Source organism: Schistocerca cancellata, chromosome 10 (assembly GCF_023864275.1).
Source record: "Schistocerca cancellata isolate TAMUIC-IGC-003103 chromosome 10, iqSchCanc2.1, whole genome shotgun sequence".
NCBI lineage: Eukaryota > Metazoa > Arthropoda > Insecta > Orthoptera > Acrididae > Schistocerca > Schistocerca cancellata.
Genome location: NC_064635.1, coordinates 181,810,179 through 181,828,229, shown reverse-complemented (window position 1 = coordinate 181,828,229; position 18,051 = coordinate 181,810,179). Strand labels below are relative to the sequence as shown.

General features: G+C 41.7%; 1 protein-coding gene across 1 annotated transcript in view; it reads right to left on the bottom strand.

Moving 5' to 3' along the window:
• The window catches only part of LOC126106529 (pecanex-like protein 1), a 274,178-nt gene that overhangs the window by 113,738 nt on the left and 142,389 nt on the right, over positions 1-18,051 (bottom strand). Inside the window, exons 15-17 of the mRNA XM_049912855.1 lie at positions 15,614-15,931; positions 12,887-13,116; positions 9,756-9,981 (exon numbers count right to left, since the gene is read on the bottom strand). Coding sequence (XP_049768812.1) covers positions 9,756-9,981; positions 12,887-13,116; positions 15,614-15,931 — 774 coding nt within the window. The remainder of the gene's footprint in view (positions 1-9,755; positions 9,982-12,886; positions 13,117-15,613; positions 15,932-18,051) is intronic.

Below are 18,051 nucleotides of genomic sequence, written 5' to 3'. Positions count from 1 at the left end.
GGGACAACTGGGAACAGGTTTATAACCAGGTATTTCTGTTTCACACTGTAATGTGTTTCGAGGTATAACTTCGATGTCGGACAACATGTGGCAATATAAAAATATTTAACACAAATAAACTGTAATGTAACTACAAATATAACATAGTGTTGTAGTACCCAATACGCAAAACTAATAAATAACTATATACACGTTTACTTAATATTTTTAATGTATCTCTTCAGTCTTGGCATTGTCTTATGGTTTTGCCAAAAAAATTCACTATTTTCTTTTTTAGAGAATTTTCCTTTATATAAAACTTGAATAATACACAATATACGAGAAAATGAAAGCAATGTCACATATTAAAAATTTGGTAATACTAATGCTGTTTTGCCATAAAAAATTAATAGTAACTAATGCAGCATTAGCGTAAAAGAGCTAATCCAATTCTATTCACACACACACACACACACACACACACACACACACACACACACACACACAACCCTACAGGCACCAAAATACACACTCCCGTGGCCACTGCAAGACTAATTATTGATATTTAATCACTGAAATCAGTTACCAGAGCTGATTGGGGTGGGAAGCAAGTAGGGATGGATGCAAGAAGGGTGTAGCAGGAAAGAGGAAGGTCTTTGGACAGATGGCTCCGCAGCAGCACAACAAGATGAAAAGAATACACAGGGTACAGCAAAAGTAATGTAGGCAGAGGGAGAGGGGGTAAACTGAAGGGAAAGAGGGGAAGGGGGAACAGGAGAGAAAGGATGGGTGGAGAGAGAGATAAAAGGGATGTTGAAAAGGGGTAGAGGTAGGTGGGGGGGAGAAGGAGGAGAGGGGAGAGGGAGGGAGAGGGAGGGGGGGGGGGGAGAGAGAGAGAGAGACAGAGAGAGAGAGAGAGAGAGAGAGAGAGAGAGAGGAGAGGAGAGGAGAGGAGAGGAGAGGAGAGGAGAGGAGAGGAGAGGAGAGGAGAGAGAGGAGAGGGGTAGGGGGAGGGGGGAGGGGTACGGGGAGGGGGGGGAGAGGGAGAGGGAGAGAATGCCTGCATGGGGGCAGGAGTGGTGGGAGAAGGCAGTGTACAATCTTGGCAGAGATGAAGTGGTGTGGACAGAAGAGAGAACGGAAAAGGCATGGTGGGGGAGTGGAAACAGGTTAGTGGAGGTTTAGGCCAGGGGGATTGTGAGAGCACTGGGTGTGTTGGAGAGAGAATTCCCATTTGCACAGCTCAGTGCTGGTTGATTGCTGGTTAACAGTTCCACTGGTGTCAGAAGAATATTTGGCATGGAAAATCTGTTTATGAATCAGCTGGATAGGATACTGTCTGCCGGTAAAGGCTCTGGTATGGTTATCATTATATTTCAACAACTTCTGCTTTCCACTGCAGATGCTGCATCCACAAATAGCCAAGCTGTTGGGCAGTCTATCCTTCTCTCTTCCTTCTCCTTCTCCCTCTTCATCTGCACCTTTCTCTCCTTCCACTGCTATCCATTTTTCCCCTTCAGTTTACCCCCCTCCCTCTCCTTACAACTCTTAGCTGTACCCTCCATGCTCTTTTTGTTTTGCTGTGCGATCACGGAGTTATCTGTCCACAGACCTGCCTCGTTCCTGCTACCCCTCTTTCATCCTTCCCTGCTTTCAATAACTGAGCATCGACAATCAGTCTTGCCTTTGCCACAGTAGTGTGCATTTGGGTGTGTGTGGCATTGTGTGTGCGTGAATGTGTGTACTATTGCTAGAAAAAAAAGAGTTAATGATCGAAAGCAAGTGTGAATGCTGATTTCTCTTGTGTGTTTCTGTGTCCCATCCATCAATTTGCTACAAATGAGTGGTTGCCTTTCCCTTAGTTTACATATTGCTTCGTCCAGGACTTTCAACAATTGTATAGATTGCCAATTCGGCTCTATTCCTTCCCATGCCCTTTTATCTTTGTTCATGTCTGTCTTTACTCATCTACAACTAGTTATCCATTGTTTATTCCTTAATATTTTAATACTTCCTTCTTCTCTATTGTATCTACATTCAAAACTCACACTAGCCACCCACTAACATGCCATTTGAATGTCTGCGATAGTAACAGCCTACTATACTAAATAGTGCCATGCTACAACTCACTGCTCTCACTGCAACACCTCTTCTTTTTGAGCATTTAACTGCAGTGTGGTTTTTAACATAATCTCCTCTAATGACTTGTGCTGCCCACTGTTAGTCAATCACGTGTGTATATTTATGGTCTCACTGTACAATCACGTGTTTATTTACAATCACTCAGGTTTTTCACTGTCATGCATATCAATTTCTGATCAAAGTTATTTATTGATGAGCACATCCATTACTTCCTGGTTCTTTAAAACATTTCTGAGCTTCAGACATAGCTGTCTTCAATCATAAATTTTCACCTATTATTTTTTACCTTTTTTAAACAAATTTTCACTTACTTCCTTTATCCCCCCATCATCCCACAATGAATCCCTGCTGATTTTACCTTTTCCAACTCCAAAAAACATTCCTTTTTCCTTGCAAAATTCCAGTCATGCATACTCTCTCTACAATCCTGTCTGACACATGGTATCCCACCTAATGTGCTTCCCAATGAAATTGGCATCTCAGGTTGTCATCCATCCTGCTGCAAAAACCTTCATCTTTTCCGATTCCATCAGTCCCTAACCCTCGCCAATCTGGTCCTTCATAATCACACAGTCCAATCTCAAACCATATTTTACAGCCTCTACTCCTTTCACAAAATCCTTTTACTCTGTGACAACTTCCTGAATGCTATCACTGTAATAAAAACTCGCTTGCCCTTTATTCCTTAATATTTTAATTCTTCCTTCTTCTCTACTGTACCTACATTCAAACCTCACACTAGCCACCTAGAACAGCATTTTCCAGCACCATCTTAGAAAGCTGTCCCAGCTACTCCTACCTTGTGCCCACATGGAACTATCTATGGCAAATAAAAAGCCTACCACTCTGATCTAATCCACCTGTCAACCCCTCATAGCTTCCTTATCATGCCTTACTGACTTACTCTGCCTTCTACATCCCTAAAAACTTCCTCCACTATCCATGAAATACACTACTCCACAGACAGTCAACCCATAATATCCCCGTCAATCTTTCTAGCAAAACTCTGTCCCCTGTAGAAGTCTCAGTACATTCTAAAAGCCTCACTTTTAGCCCCAAATCTAATTTCAACCATGCTAGATTTGTAAAGGACATTCCACGACACACCCCACTGACAATAACCAACCAACATCCCATGCAGAACATTGCTCAAAACAGTTCTAACCTCCCTTCCACCCAGTCATCCCCTGGTATTCTTTCAGGAGTTCCCCCACTTCTAATCAGGCCTCGCTGAGTCCAACATCATTCCTCTGGTACAAATAGCTCCCTAACCTGAAAACCAATCCAGACTGTATCATCCCTCCCACAGACAAAAGCCCCTTCACAATGGTCATATAACATAGTGACTATGTGACTGAGGGTCTCTACCAACTTTCTGACATCTCTGCAACAAACCTTACAACCATGATCCCATCCCAGAAGTCCAACATGAGCTTAAGCACTTTCTCAAGGCCTTGGGGCCATCTCAAAACCTGATTCCTGAATCCATCACCCTCCTCATACCAGAAACCCTGTGCACTAATAACTTTTACCTGCTCCAGAAACCCAAACCCACAGGTCTCCCTAATGGTTGTCCCTTTGTCGCTGGGTACAACACTCCCACAGAATGAACCTCATCCTTTGTTGACAGAGACCACCCAACTGTGCCTCTCCACAGCTCGTCCCATTACCACAGACTCCTTGTTGGTCGACATGGATTAGGCCTCGCAACCATTTACCACCACCTTTCCCAACCTCTTCCTTGTACCATACCCTTCACCTCTTTCCTAAACTCCTAGCTAACCACACCCTGACCCACAATTATTTCACTTTTAAAGATGATATCTACAAATAAATCCATGGTACTGTCACAAGTACTCACATGGCACCATCCTATGTCAGCTTATTTATGAGCCATCTGGATCCATCCTTCCTATCTAATCTACCTCTTGTTTGGTTTCAGATTCACTGGTGACATTTTCATGACCTGGACTCTTGGCAAGGGCAGTTGTTCCTCTTTATTCCATTTCATGAACACCTATTCCCAACTCCCTTCACCTGGTCTGTCTCAACTCATCAAACCATCTTCCTAGATATCGATCTCCACCTGTAAGATGGTTTGTCTGTTCATAACAAGCACACCAACCACGAACGGTACCTCCACTTTGACAGCTCTCATTCTTCCCATAGCAGAAAGTCTCTTCCTTACAGCCTCTCCATCTGAGGACACCAAATCTGCAGTGGAATGCAAGAGTTGTCAAAATATACTAATCACCTTACCACACTGTTTGCTGACAAACAACATCCTATCCAGCTTCATTCATAAACAAATATCCCATGCCGTCTGCTCCTCTGACACCAGTAAACCTGTCAACCAGCGACTGACCAGCACTCCTCTGGTCACCCAGTATACCCTGCCCCCAAAGAGCTCAACCAAATCCTCCACCAAGCCATCGACTACCTCTCGCTGTGCCTAGAGACGACGCACATCCTACCCAAAATCCTTCCCGCATCCCTCGAAGTAGAGCTCCACCACCAACCTTCATGATACCACTGTCAATCCTCATTCCAATCCTACTTCCAATCTTGTATCCCTTGGATCATTCCCTTGAGGTTGGCCCAGGTGCAAGACTAGTCTCATACACTCGCCCGTCACCTCCTGCTGCAGTCCAGTCACAGTTATTTTCCACCCAATAAAATGCAGGACCATGTGTGAAAGCAGACACATTGTATATCAGCTATGCTGCAAGTACTGTACAGAATTCTAGTTGCCGAATATGCTGCAGATCTCAGTGCAGATGATGTCAACAGCAGATTTACTGCAAGTGCCATTCGGGTGCTCCCTTCCAGCACAAGTTTCTCTGAACTACAAAGATGGGAATTGTCTCTGCAACACATACTGCCCTTTCGCAGTCCCTCTGGCCGAATCCTCTGCGTACCTGTTCCTACTGCCTCACCTTACCTTTTCCCTTAGATCTCTTCTGTCCACACCGCTCCATCTCTGTCTCCCCCCCCCTTTCCCCCATGTGGGCATTCTCTCTCCCTCCCTCCACCCTTCTCTCTCCCTCCCTCCACCCCTCTCCCCCCCTCCCTCCCCTCTCGCCCCTTTTCAAACCCTTTCCCTTCTCTTCCCCTTCACCTTAACATTCTCTCCTTTTCACCCTCCTCTTGTTTGCCCTTCAGTCTCCAACCTCTCCTTCTTCCTACATCTCTTTCTGCTGTACCCTCTTCACTCTCTTCATGTAGATGTGTGGCTGCAGAGTCATCCATCCACTACCCCCTCCCCACCACCATCAGCTCCAGCAACCACTTTCAATTATCGAGTACCAATAGTCAGTCTTGCTGCAGCCACGTGAGAGCGCCTTTGGGTGTGTGTGTGGTTGTGTGTGTACTACTGTTAGAGAAAGAGCTAGTGTTAAAAAGCTAGTGTGGATGCTGTTTTCTGTTATCTGTTTCTGTGTTCCAAGCACTGATTTGCTATAGCTGAATGGTTACCATTACTTTGTTTTACGTATTGCTCCATCCATGAATTTCTATTGTTGTTATACTTTGCAGTAATATATAATGGGTCCGTACTCCTCATTCAGTTCAATCAAAAACTGTTGCAACTAACACAGTAATAATTCATTCGACTTAAAAAATTTAATTTTCATACAGAAACTTCATTGTGTGCTCCGTGCCTACAAATTTAGAACAGAGTGCTGCTTGATGTACAGAACAATGAATCCCTTACAAATTGTCTGTCAATTGTAATAATTTTTTGGTCCTCTATCATGCACTAAACCCTGAAATTCTTTCTGCATGGTGTGGTAATGCCATTCCACCGCAATTTTGCAGTACCACTTGATTATATGATCACATAATAAACATTAAGAAATCTCATCTTTCTCTCGTGTGATTCCCGTCCGTATTTAAGGCTTGCGGCAACAGCTTGCTACACAGCCTCTTTTTGTGCAAACAGCCACTGGACCTGTGAACTTTCATTACATCACATTCAAATAGTGGATGATAAGCAGCAGTGACTCCACAATTCTGCCAAAGTGAAGAAAATCATACCAACCAAAATATGCCACACGAAGTAACAGAGGAAACTGTGTCACACTGCAGTGCTCAATGAAATATCATGCTTTACCGAGTGCTCATACCACAGCCACTGTATTTGAGTACAGTCAGGTCTTAGCGCCTGGAGAAAGGGACCATGTGTGTGTGTGTGTGTGTGTGTGTGTGTGTGTGTGTGTGTGTGAGGTGGTGGTGGTTGTATAAGTTTTTATTTCTGAAGGAAATCTTTGTCCAAAACCAGGAATATTTCTAAAATTTATTTTCACTGTTCCTGTCTGTGACTCAATGCATCCATTAAGTGGTAACAATCTATCCTTTTAACAGCTCAAATGGCTCTGAGCACTATGGGACTTAACATCTGAGGTCATAAGCCCCTAGAACTTAGAACTACTTAAACCTAAACGACATCACACACATCCACGCCCGAGGCAGGATTCGAACCTGCGACCGTAGCGGTCGCCCGGTTCCGGACTGAAGCGCCTAAAACCGCTCGGCTACACTGGCCAGCTATCCTTTTAATATTGCTGTTATTCCACCCTGGATTTTCTACATCCTCTTCCCATTCTATAATATGGCCTTCAAGTTCATTTCCCTTGCACAGACCCTCTATATATTCCTCCCAGCTTTTGGCTTTCCCCTGTTTGCTTAGTACTGGTTTTTTATCTGTGCTCTTCATATTCATAGCTTCCCTTTTCTACGAAGGCTTCTATTAATTTTCCTATAGGTGGTATCTAAATCTCCCACAGCTGCACATTCTTCTACAGACTTCCGTTTGTCCTCTAGCCATTCATGTGCTTGCTTTTGCCTGCTTCATTTGCAGCAGTTTTATATTTTCGCCTCTCATCAAGTCTTTTTAAATATTTGATTTTCTGTTGGCTTCGCTTTTTCATCTCTGAATGCTGCCCACATTCATCTTCTACTGTGTTCTTTTCTCCTGTTCCAGCCAACCACTGCCTAATGCTCCCTTTAAAACTCTCAACCTCTGTCTTTTTCAACTTAGCCAGACCTCACCTCCCTAATTTCCTACCTTTTTGTAATTTCTTAACTTTTAATCTACATTTCATAGCCAACACATTACACAATGAAAGTATAAGGTACCAGAGACTTATGAAGTCTAAAACATCTATCAGGTACATATAAAGACTGAAGTGAAAAATGAAAATTTGTACAAAGGCTGGGCTTTGCACCCAGTCTCATGCTCACTAGGTCCATGCACTAACCATTACACCACCCTGGCACAGTGGCTTTGCACAACTGTACAAACTACCCAAGCACGCCTCCCTTCTCAATCCAAATTCTCACTCGTGCCTCGGCCCACTCAATATTCCCGCATAAACTCAAACAGCATTGCACAAGTTCTTCAACTGTGTTGGAATAGCTACCTCAGCATCGAACAAAATGAATGATCCTGCCCGAAACCCAGGCAGTGAAACTATATGCACCGAGGAGGGAGGTGTGCTAGAATAGTCTGTGTAGTTGTGCAAAGCCACTGTGCCAGGGTGGCATATTGGTTAGTGCATCTGCCTCGTGAGCAGGAGACACGGGTTTGAATCCTGGCCTCGGTACAAATTTTCATTTGTCATTTCCATCTGCGTATATACATCACAATAAATTGTGGTCAGAGCCCACATCTGTGCCTGCACAGTTTAAAGTCTGGTTCTGAAATTCCCGCCTTACTATAATATAATCGAGCTGAAACCTTCCAAAGTCTCCTGGTCTTCTCCACATATACGACCTTCTTTCATGATTCTTAAACTGAGCATCAGTGATGACTAAACTATGCTTTGTCCAAAATTCTACTAGGTGCCTTTATCTTTCATTCCTTTTCCCCAGTCATATTCTCCTTCTATTTTTCCTTTTCCTCTTCTTCCTGCTACCAAATTCCAGTATCCATCACAATAAACTTCCTTCTCCCTGAAATATCTGAATAATTTCTTTCATCTCATCATACAAGCTTTCAATTTCTTCATCATCTGTGGAACCAGCTGGCATAAAACTTTTACTACTGTGGTAGGTGTTGGCTTTGTCTCAAGACTGGCGATGATAATGTGTTCACTGTGCTGTTCACAGTAGCTTACCTGCATTCCTACAGGGTGTACATAAAGTCCAGAAACACTTTCAATTATTTATTGCATAAGAAGCAAACACTTACAGATATTATAAATATGTCATTTTAAAGAGAAATCCTGAAAGTCCCCCCCCCCCCCCCCCCCCCCCATGTATACCGCCACATCATAGTTTGGTAATTTACCAATAACGCTAGTCACAAACGTGGCAAGTTCAGTTGTGGAGTGAGCTTTCTGTGTGTTGGAGTTCCCCGGTCACCAGATCTCCTCTGTGTGACTTTTTTCTGTGGTGACACATTAAAGATCTGATGTATGTACCACCTCTACCACGTGATGTAGCAGAGCTCCGGGAAAGACTACAGGAAGCAACTGCCACAGTCGACAATGCCATGCTGGGACAAGTATGGCAACAATTCGATTACCTTAATGACATCTGTCGGGTCACTCACGGTTTGCATATCGCATGTTTGCAAAATAAACTTTCAGAGTTTCTCTTCAAAATGCAATACATATATCTGTACAATGTTTAGTTCTTGTGCAATAAATAACTGAAAGTGTGCCCAGACTTTATGTACACACTGTATTTTCTTATTCATTATTAAACCCACCCTGCATTGCCCCTACGTGACTTTGAATTTATAACCCTTTATTCACCTGACCAGAAGTCCTGTTCTTCCTGCCACCGAACTTCACTAATTCCTACATATATATAACTTCAAACTACCCACTTCCCTGAGTAGTCCCCACCAGAGATCTGACAGGGGTGGGGGGGGTGGGGGGGGGGCTATTTTACTCAAGTGGGTGTTAACCAACCGTAGAGCTGGAGGCCCTCAGGAAAAATTACAGCTGTGGTTTCCCCTTGCTTCCAGCCATTCGCACTACCAGCACAGCAAGACTGTTTTGGTTGATGTTACAAGGCCAGATCAGTAAATCATCCAGGCTGTTGCCCCTGCAACTAATGAAAAGGTTCCTGCCCCTCTTCAGGAAGCACATGTTTGTCTGGACTCTCTACAGTTACTCCTTTGATGTGGTTGCACCTACAGTATCTTGGAGATACGCACACCACCCCACCTTGACAAAAGGGGATGGAGAGGACAGATATACAGAGCATCTCTGTAAATTTATCAAAATGAATTTTCTAAGATTAAACAGTGATTAACATGAGGCATAAAATGAAATACAGGGTATCTGCTTTATTCTTACAACAACACATGAACATGCGACAAAAATAAAATTATTCTACCGTATTTCAAAAACTGAGAGTTAATTTGGCCTGCACATGGGTAGAAATCATTGTTCATAGCACTTTCATAAAAAGCAAACCACAATTCAAAAGCCAGATGTAATGCTGCACTTTGAATACTCACTTGCATTCAATAAGAAGTAAGTATTAGTTATGAACATCCACTGAAGATCATGAGCAGCAGAAATGTACAAAGAAAGGTGGAGAGAGACGGGGAAATTGCATGCACAAACACAGTTGACACAAGATGTTTCTGAGACATCTAATTCTGTTTTTGTTGCACCTACCTGTGGCAGCAGACCCAGACTGAAGGCGAGAGGCAGGAGCAGCAACGAATTCAACATCACCTCCCTCGCCATCAGTGCAAGCTGCCGTGCAGAAAATGTCACACCGTAGACAGTATGTGGTGTCGGATCAGAGTGGCCGGACTCTACAGAGAAGTGTGCAATTAGCACCAGGCTCGACAGCAGGCAGAAGTACACGGGCCGTGAGAGGGCCACAATGCGGTTGAAGCTGCAAATGCAGGAAATACTGATAAGAAGAACTGGAAACTATAGTGTGTTTACAGTTATTTACAAATATCATAAAGGCATATTTTTCTTTTGTGCTTGTAAAAATTAAATTAAGGTATAATAGAAATATAAGCTGCACCTCAATATAGGTCACATCCTTGACCGTAAGGGGGTGCAGGAAAAAAAAAACTTCTTTAGCACTCGCCCTGAACCTTAATTAAACATGATATTCTTAAAATTTTGATGAATTTTCATGTTGAACTTGACATATAGTAGTTTTTGACAAAACTGAAAGAGAAGTTTTCTTTGCACAAGTATTAATTTTCATAAGTAGCTGGTACATTCGTCTGGTAACCCTGTGGTTAAGGCCTTGCAGGCAAGTGAGCAGATTGCTAATGAAAAATCAGAAGTTGCCATCAATAATACCACTGAATGTGACTATATATATGGTTGCATTGATTGCCTATGCCCCACATGGCAACTGGAATGGCAACACAAAAAATGTGATAAAGTGTCAGTGGCAGGTAGATACGTCTGGCAGGATTATATGTAGGTGTACAACTGATAGAGTGTAAATAAAATAACACATTCACACACGAAACTGTATTCCTTAACTACAGATGGAAAACTGATGCAAAATAGTGTTTCTGTGTTTGCAAGTATCTAATGGAAAAGTTGGCCGATGGATTTCTCAATAAGTTTAATCTCTCTAGATAGAAAGCAAGAATGTCTTTTTAACATCCACAACTCCAGAAAGCTGACCTCTGAATTTTAACAGGCATATATGGACCTTGTTCTGCGAATTGCATCAAGGAAAATAATTTATTCTTATTGGTAGATACAAAGAATGGTCAGTTATAACACAAATTTCAATCACAGAATGCAGTCAGTTATCTTACATTGTGAACTTTATACCATCCCGTTGTACATAGTTTTCCAGCCAAGTAACACAAATGTTTATCAACAGTAAATATTTCATCACCAGAACTTATCAAAGAATGGGTAAGGGGTTATAGGTTCACAGTATTGCCTTCTAAATATTGTCTAAACTGTATGTATTTTCATATCTTTTCCAAGAAACAAATGTTAATGTTTTGACATGTTTGGACAACACTTTACCTTTTACTTAACTTCTGAGCAGTTTACCATGTAAATTTTATCAAGACCATGTGTTATGAAGCTTTATTCAGTCATTAATAAACTTTATCATTGCTAGTTCCTTAATTACAGCGAAGTGATGTGTTGATGTTCGGCCTCGTGTGAACAGGAAAGGAGATGTGAAGTGTGCCTTGTTTAAAAAAAAAAACATTTACCAAAATATATAGAGGGAAAGCATAATGAATCAACACCAGAAGGGGTACATTAGGTTTTAAACAACACTATCCTTAAACACAAATCCCATGTTTTGACCACTGCAGCACTTTGTTCCTTCATTTACATAAGGAGTTCTATGATAAATGGTAAGTGCTCATATAGGACACAGTAGCAGTGCAGCTGACCTCAAGAAATTATATTCTGGAACCAATAATATAAAGACAGCTATCTTATACAGAGTTAAAAGAAACATTCAAAAGTCAGTGACCTACGTCCACAACTAAGTTTAAACAAATTACACTTTCAATAGGTAATTTAAGGAGTAAAGGTAACAACTCAGTGAACTGTTGAGGTGCTGGGCAACTGACGGGCATATAAACAATGCCAGAATGTTGTCAGCTTTCGTATGAAACCTTCTCCTGAGGACAGAGTAGAAGACGGATATTGAGAGAATCAAGAAAAGTGCTATGATTGAATATCTTCATTTGAAGGAAATGATGCCCACGGAAATTGTGGAGGACATATGGAATACATTTAATGACAGTTTTGCATCTGATACAACAGTGAAAAACTGGGTGTCCAACTTCAAACATGGAAGAACGAGTGTGGAAGATGCACCAAGCAGCGGTAGGCCTGTCACTGTTACCACTGATGAAACAGTGATTGCAATTCACTATATGATTTTGAAGGATCATCAAACAACATTGTAACACATTGAAACCATATTTGGAATCTCCCATGGGCGTGCTCATGACACTGTTGTGGCTTTTTTTGGGAATGCGGGAAGTATCATCTCGGTGGGTCCTAAAAGACTTGAATGCAGATCAGAGAAGGGAACATGTACAGTGATGTGAGGAAATCGTCCACCAAATTGAAGCAGATGAAGACGGATTTCTTGCAAGGTGTGTGACAATGGACAAAATGTGGGTTCATCACTTTTATCCTGAGACAAACTGAGTCACAACAATGGAAACATCCTTCAGCATCTACCCTCAAAAAGTTCCGGGTGAAAAAATCAGCCGGTAAGGTGGTGGCATCGGTCTTCTGGAATGCAGAAGGGGTAATTATGGCGGATTACTTGCACAGGGGTGCAACTATTGATGCATCATACAACTGCACCCTCCTGCACCATTTGAGAGGAGAGATAAAGAAAGAAAGGCACAGAGTTCTTTTGCATCGGGATAGCACACCAGCACACAAAGCCCTCACAACACCGGAAACTCTGTGTGACTGCAGGTTTGAATTGTTACGCCATCTGCCATATTCTCCAGATTTCGCTCTATCAGACTTTTCTCTTTTTCCCAAACCTAAAAAAAGACCTCAAAGGACAATGATAAAGCAGTGATTGATGCTGTTAACATTCGGTTGGACTAAAAATCAAAGAACTTTTATTTGAATGGTTTGCAGAAGTTATCTCAGCATGCCTGCAAGTGTATTGATGTACATGGATATTATATTGAAACATAAATTGGTATTATGAAATTTCTGACATTCTATATTGGTTAGACTAGAAACTTTTCAACTCCCCCCCCCCCCCCTTTTGTACATGTCAAAGTATGATAAACGAAACACAGGTTAAAATAATAACCAACCCATGTGTTGGTGATGCTGCATCTGGCTGGACACTTTTCAACAAAGAATATTGGCACCCAGCAACTACAAAGCAGAAGACAAATGCGAAAATGTCCCTGTAGAAGCCGAGCTGCAGGACGCGTGCACCCAGGGCGGCCACAGCGACTGCCAGGCAGAAAGACAGCGTCGCCTCAGCAAGCGTCAAGTTCCGGTCCAGCAGCGCCACCAAGGCGAGACGGTCAAAGCGGACCTGCAAAATGCACACACAAATGTTAGGGGCAAGAAACTCGTACTGTACCTCAGGCTTCCTGGCAGATTAAAAGTGTGTTCCAGAGTGGAACTTGAACCCAGACTCTGAGATTTTTCAATCAATGCACTTACTTAGTGAGCTATCCAAGCACGAATTACCCTCACTGCTTTATTTCTGCCAGCACCTCTCTCTTGTCTTCCAAACTTACAGAAATTCTCCTGGACATGTGACTGGGCTAGCACTCCTGCAGGAGAGGATATTTCAGAGAAATGACTTAGCCACATCCTAATAAGATATTTAGAACCTCTGTGGAGATTAGAATGCAGGAGCGAAGTACTGGCAGAATTAAAGCTGTGAGGGCAGGTTGTGAGTCGCGTTGGGATAGTTCATCCACTCGGACCATTGTCAATTAAAGGCAAGATTCCGGGTTTTAGTTTCAATCTGGCACAGACTTTTAATCTGCCATCAAGGTTCAAAGCAGCACACAATCCACTTTAGAGTGAAGGATCCATTATGTACTATTCCTACCTGGGAGGCAGCAGTTAGACTTGATACTATGAAGTCCTTTAGCATGTAACCTTACAAATCTGGGCAAGTGCCATGTTACAGTTATACATCAAGTGAAAAACTGTCACTCTCAATTAGGCCATGTGTTGATTTGTCATACAATATCAAAATCAATTTGATCTTTTTATCTTTACAATACTTAGCAGAGCACACGTTTGCTTTGTTATTTAGTCCTTTGATATTGGAAACACTGTTGAAAATAAAGAAAGAACAACATTAAACAAGTGTAACATTCATCAACGTTCATCACTGACAAAGCAATGAATGTTTAAAGGCATAAGAATGTGCATACAGAAGGGAAAAATACTTGAGTTTGACTCCATTAGAGTCAATGTGTAGTGTCACGAAAACTGCAAGAAACACTGCCGTCACTTTCTCTTAAAGTAGGTAAATGTTTCAGTTTTCATGTTAGTGGCTGTTCTCGGCAAAATTGAAACAGTGAAATGAAAGGAAAAAATTCAAGGTCTGTCTTTACAACAGAATTTATTAATTTTGAAATGTACACTTTGAAGTCGCAGCTCCAGTTATGTAAAGATCTTCATTCTAATGTAAACTTTTGAGAAATATGTATATGCGAATGTATCCAATTACTTTTGTGTTTGACATCACAATGAAGTAACTTCTGCACATTGTCTGTGTTACTATATCAAACTGCGTATGTTGAGATAACAGTGTACACCTTCTGTCCAAGTCTATTACACCTCATCGGAGCACATCCAACGTTGCTCTCATTTTTGCTGAACGTTTGTCACCAAGGACAGCATACTTGTTTCTATTATTCAAATACTCATCAAGCTAATGACACATTTGTGAACATACTCAATATGATTGTATTTTGGTTAGTAGATGAGAATTTGGTACAGTGTTGAATGAGAGGTCTAGCAATCTACCTGTTCACCAGCACATACTGTTTGCAAGATATCATGTATACGGAAAGGAATCTGTGTTTGTAGTCTTTCCTGAATCCATATTGATACTTCAAATCATCATAATGTTTGCACTTGAAATATGCTCTAGACTGCCACAACTGACAGATGTCAACTGACATAGCTCCGTAATTATGTTAATCTGAACTTTTAACATTTGTATGAACAGAAGTCATTTCCAGCCACATGGAACTGTTGACTGCACAAGTGACTGTTGATATATGAGCTGTGACAGGAGCTAATTACTTACTGTATTCAATGTAAAATCAAGCGTACCATCAGGGCCTGATGCCTTGAGTGATTTAGTGCAGTCTCTAATTTTTTCTTTAATTCAGGGTTGCTAATTTCAGTGAGTCTCATTTGTGTGTCAGTGTGATAGTCAAACATTAGTACTGTAGTATCCTCTTGCATGAATACATTTTTAAACCTGGAATTTCATATTTCTGCTTTCTGGGTGCTGTCTTCAGTTTCAACAGATCGACAATAGGGTGATTGGATGTTTTGGGCAGGTCGACTGGACTTTACATATGAACAAAATATCCTAAGATTTTTTAACAGATCTTTATGTACGAACGACTGCTTAGGTTTTACACACAGGCCTTCTTAAGGATGCACGAGATGCTATTAATTTTTCTCTAGTAGTTTTCATGCATTCTGGTTTGTAGCAGGAAGGTAGTAGTCTATGTTTTTGCAACATTCATTGAATGTTGACACAATTAAGCGCAAAATGGTTGATATGTGTCATTATGAAGACCCTCATAGATGCAAATATGAAAATATTTTCCAGTATGCCCATACTATCTAGTGAATAGCAGTTTAACTACGATCTCTACTAAGAATCCCCAATCGTGCCGGAATCATCAGAACACACATGCACGAAGAAATGGGAAATCTTGAGAAACTGCACCCATTATTTTATCAGTGGCTACCTCTCAGGAAGTCCACCTGCAGAGAATCAGCCCCAAAGATTTAAATATCCAACACTACAGTAACTGAAAACTTACCTTGATATTTAGGCAGCGAAAAAGCTTGAGCTTGTAGTATCTGCGCGGGCGCCTGATGTCCTCAGAGGTGAGGCCGGCAGTAACGTCTGCCAGCCTGAAGCGCCCTGTCGCGGCGGCGGCACGTGTCAGTGTCACCTCCGTGTCCGTCTCGCTGGAGGCGGCCTGGTGTGCAGCTCCGGCTCCGATCCCCGCTTGCTGCCCAGCGGAGCTCCCGGTGCTGCGGTGAGGCGGTGGCGGAGACCTCCGCACCAGACGACATGTGTTGCCCCCAGGCTCCAGAAGGATGTGGAACGGCGACCGCTGCGAGGGAGGCATCACCTGTGTCAACAGTTTCTTTTTTAAGTAGAACAAACTGTTCCTAGAAAACGAAAACTCACACGCACGCACGCACGCACGCACACACACACACACACACACACACACACACACACACACAAATATAAGCACATTGGTCAAAAAAATTTGGCACCTCCAGACATTATATTAATACCATGTAACACTGCCTAGCTTAATAATCATCATCTCAAATAAGTGAGGAAGAGAATCCAGAAGTTCCTTTTGGTACACCAAAGCCCACTGAAGTCATTCCTTGATACTTAGGTACTGCAAACACTGAATTTCTTAGGCATTGATTTCTATGTTTCATCTTTCCAGACATTTTCCATGGGATTATGACAGGGTGATTCAAAGGGTAAATTGAGGTGCAACTGGATTCCTAGTTTTCATTAAGCCAAGAATGTGTGTGTGTGTAACTGTGTCAACAAGGGTGTTGACACCTAAGAAGACTGAGGCATCAACTGATTATTCATCATGAAGAGGCATAAGAAAGAGCAGGTCACTGACAAAGATGAAATAAGCATTCTGGTTCATATTCACAGTAAGCTGAATTAGTGGGCTGAAGTTACTGTACAAAACTCATCCTCATAATATCACAGACCCATCTCTGGCCTGTACTGCACCCTACACAACCTGCAAGTTAAGAGGAGGAGGTACCTTCTATTTCCAACATGTTAAATGGACTGCCTTCAATGCATTTTTTCTCAAGAGTGTTAACAGTAGAACACTGAAATTTTTTTCACATTCATTTACGGTATTTGCTAACAAACTGGCATTTTTAGACAATTGTATTAAAACTGATTCTGAAAAATGTTTTAGCAATCACCCATTTGTCAGGCAAATTATTAAAATATATAAGGTCACAGGTTCCTTTATCATAGAGCCAGAAATCTAAAAAATGTCGCTTCATGCATGTATACTAAGACAACTGACTGTTAGAATTTCAGCGCTCTGGGATAAATGGTTTCAGAAAAAAGGTACATTAGCTAGAAAGAACAAAAGTTATGGGAAATTGAGTTTAAAGTTTTATCACCCTTACAGTGTCTTTAATATGGGCTGTTACACACTGATCATTTAAATCCACAGCTTCCTCCACTGATTTGCAACCAGCTTGCAGTAAATAATTGTATTTCTGAAATTTTATGAAAAGGAAAGTTGCTACTCACCACATAATGGAGACGCTGAGTCACAGATAGGCACAACAAAAAGACTGTCACAAATAAAGCTTTTGGGTTTTAAGGCCTTTTGTCAACAACAGACGCAGAAACGCAGAAACACACACACACACACACACACACACACACACACACACACACACACACGACTCTGCAGTCTCATGCAACTGAATGAGACTGCAGTCGTGTGTGAGAGTTGCGTTTGTATTTGTGTGGGCGTGCATGTTCTGCAATTCAGTATCTCCGATAATGGTGAGCAGCAACTTTCCTTTTCATAATACTGTTACATTCCATCATGGACTTTCCATTGTTTGATTTCTGTAGTACAGCCTGGTAAGTTCATAATGACATACGAAGTTTTCCCTGCTGTTAACATCTTTCCAATCGTATCCACACCATACACAAACCTAATATTATTTTCATTACATTCACTATCACCTAAAAAAAAAAGAAGCTACGTTATTACTGCAGGAAACAACTGAATACAAAGCAATATACAGGGTCACAATAGGTGAAAGTGCAAAGCAACAGGAAAAAATGTCCCTATACTTATGAATTCAGAGAAGACAAGTCACAGTGGAAAAAGTGGGAGTGTCTCACTCTGCAAGCTGCCATTTAAACTGACATTTAGGATCTTTAAGTAAGGATTTGTTATAAAATACTTTCATATTTGCAAAATACATACTTCATAATCACCAATAAAAAGAAATTATATATTTTCACCATTTCCAAGGTACATTCTGCCCTCGAGTCTTCAGTGCGCTTGACACCTTGCACTGTGTGGAAAGAGACAAAATCACTACTCATCAGACCACACTACATGTCTTCAATCAACTAATGTCCAACTTCTTTCTTGTTCAGCCCACTGAGGACATGCAGCTCCCTATGTTGTTGTAAGTAAATGGCCTTTTATGAAGCACCAGACTC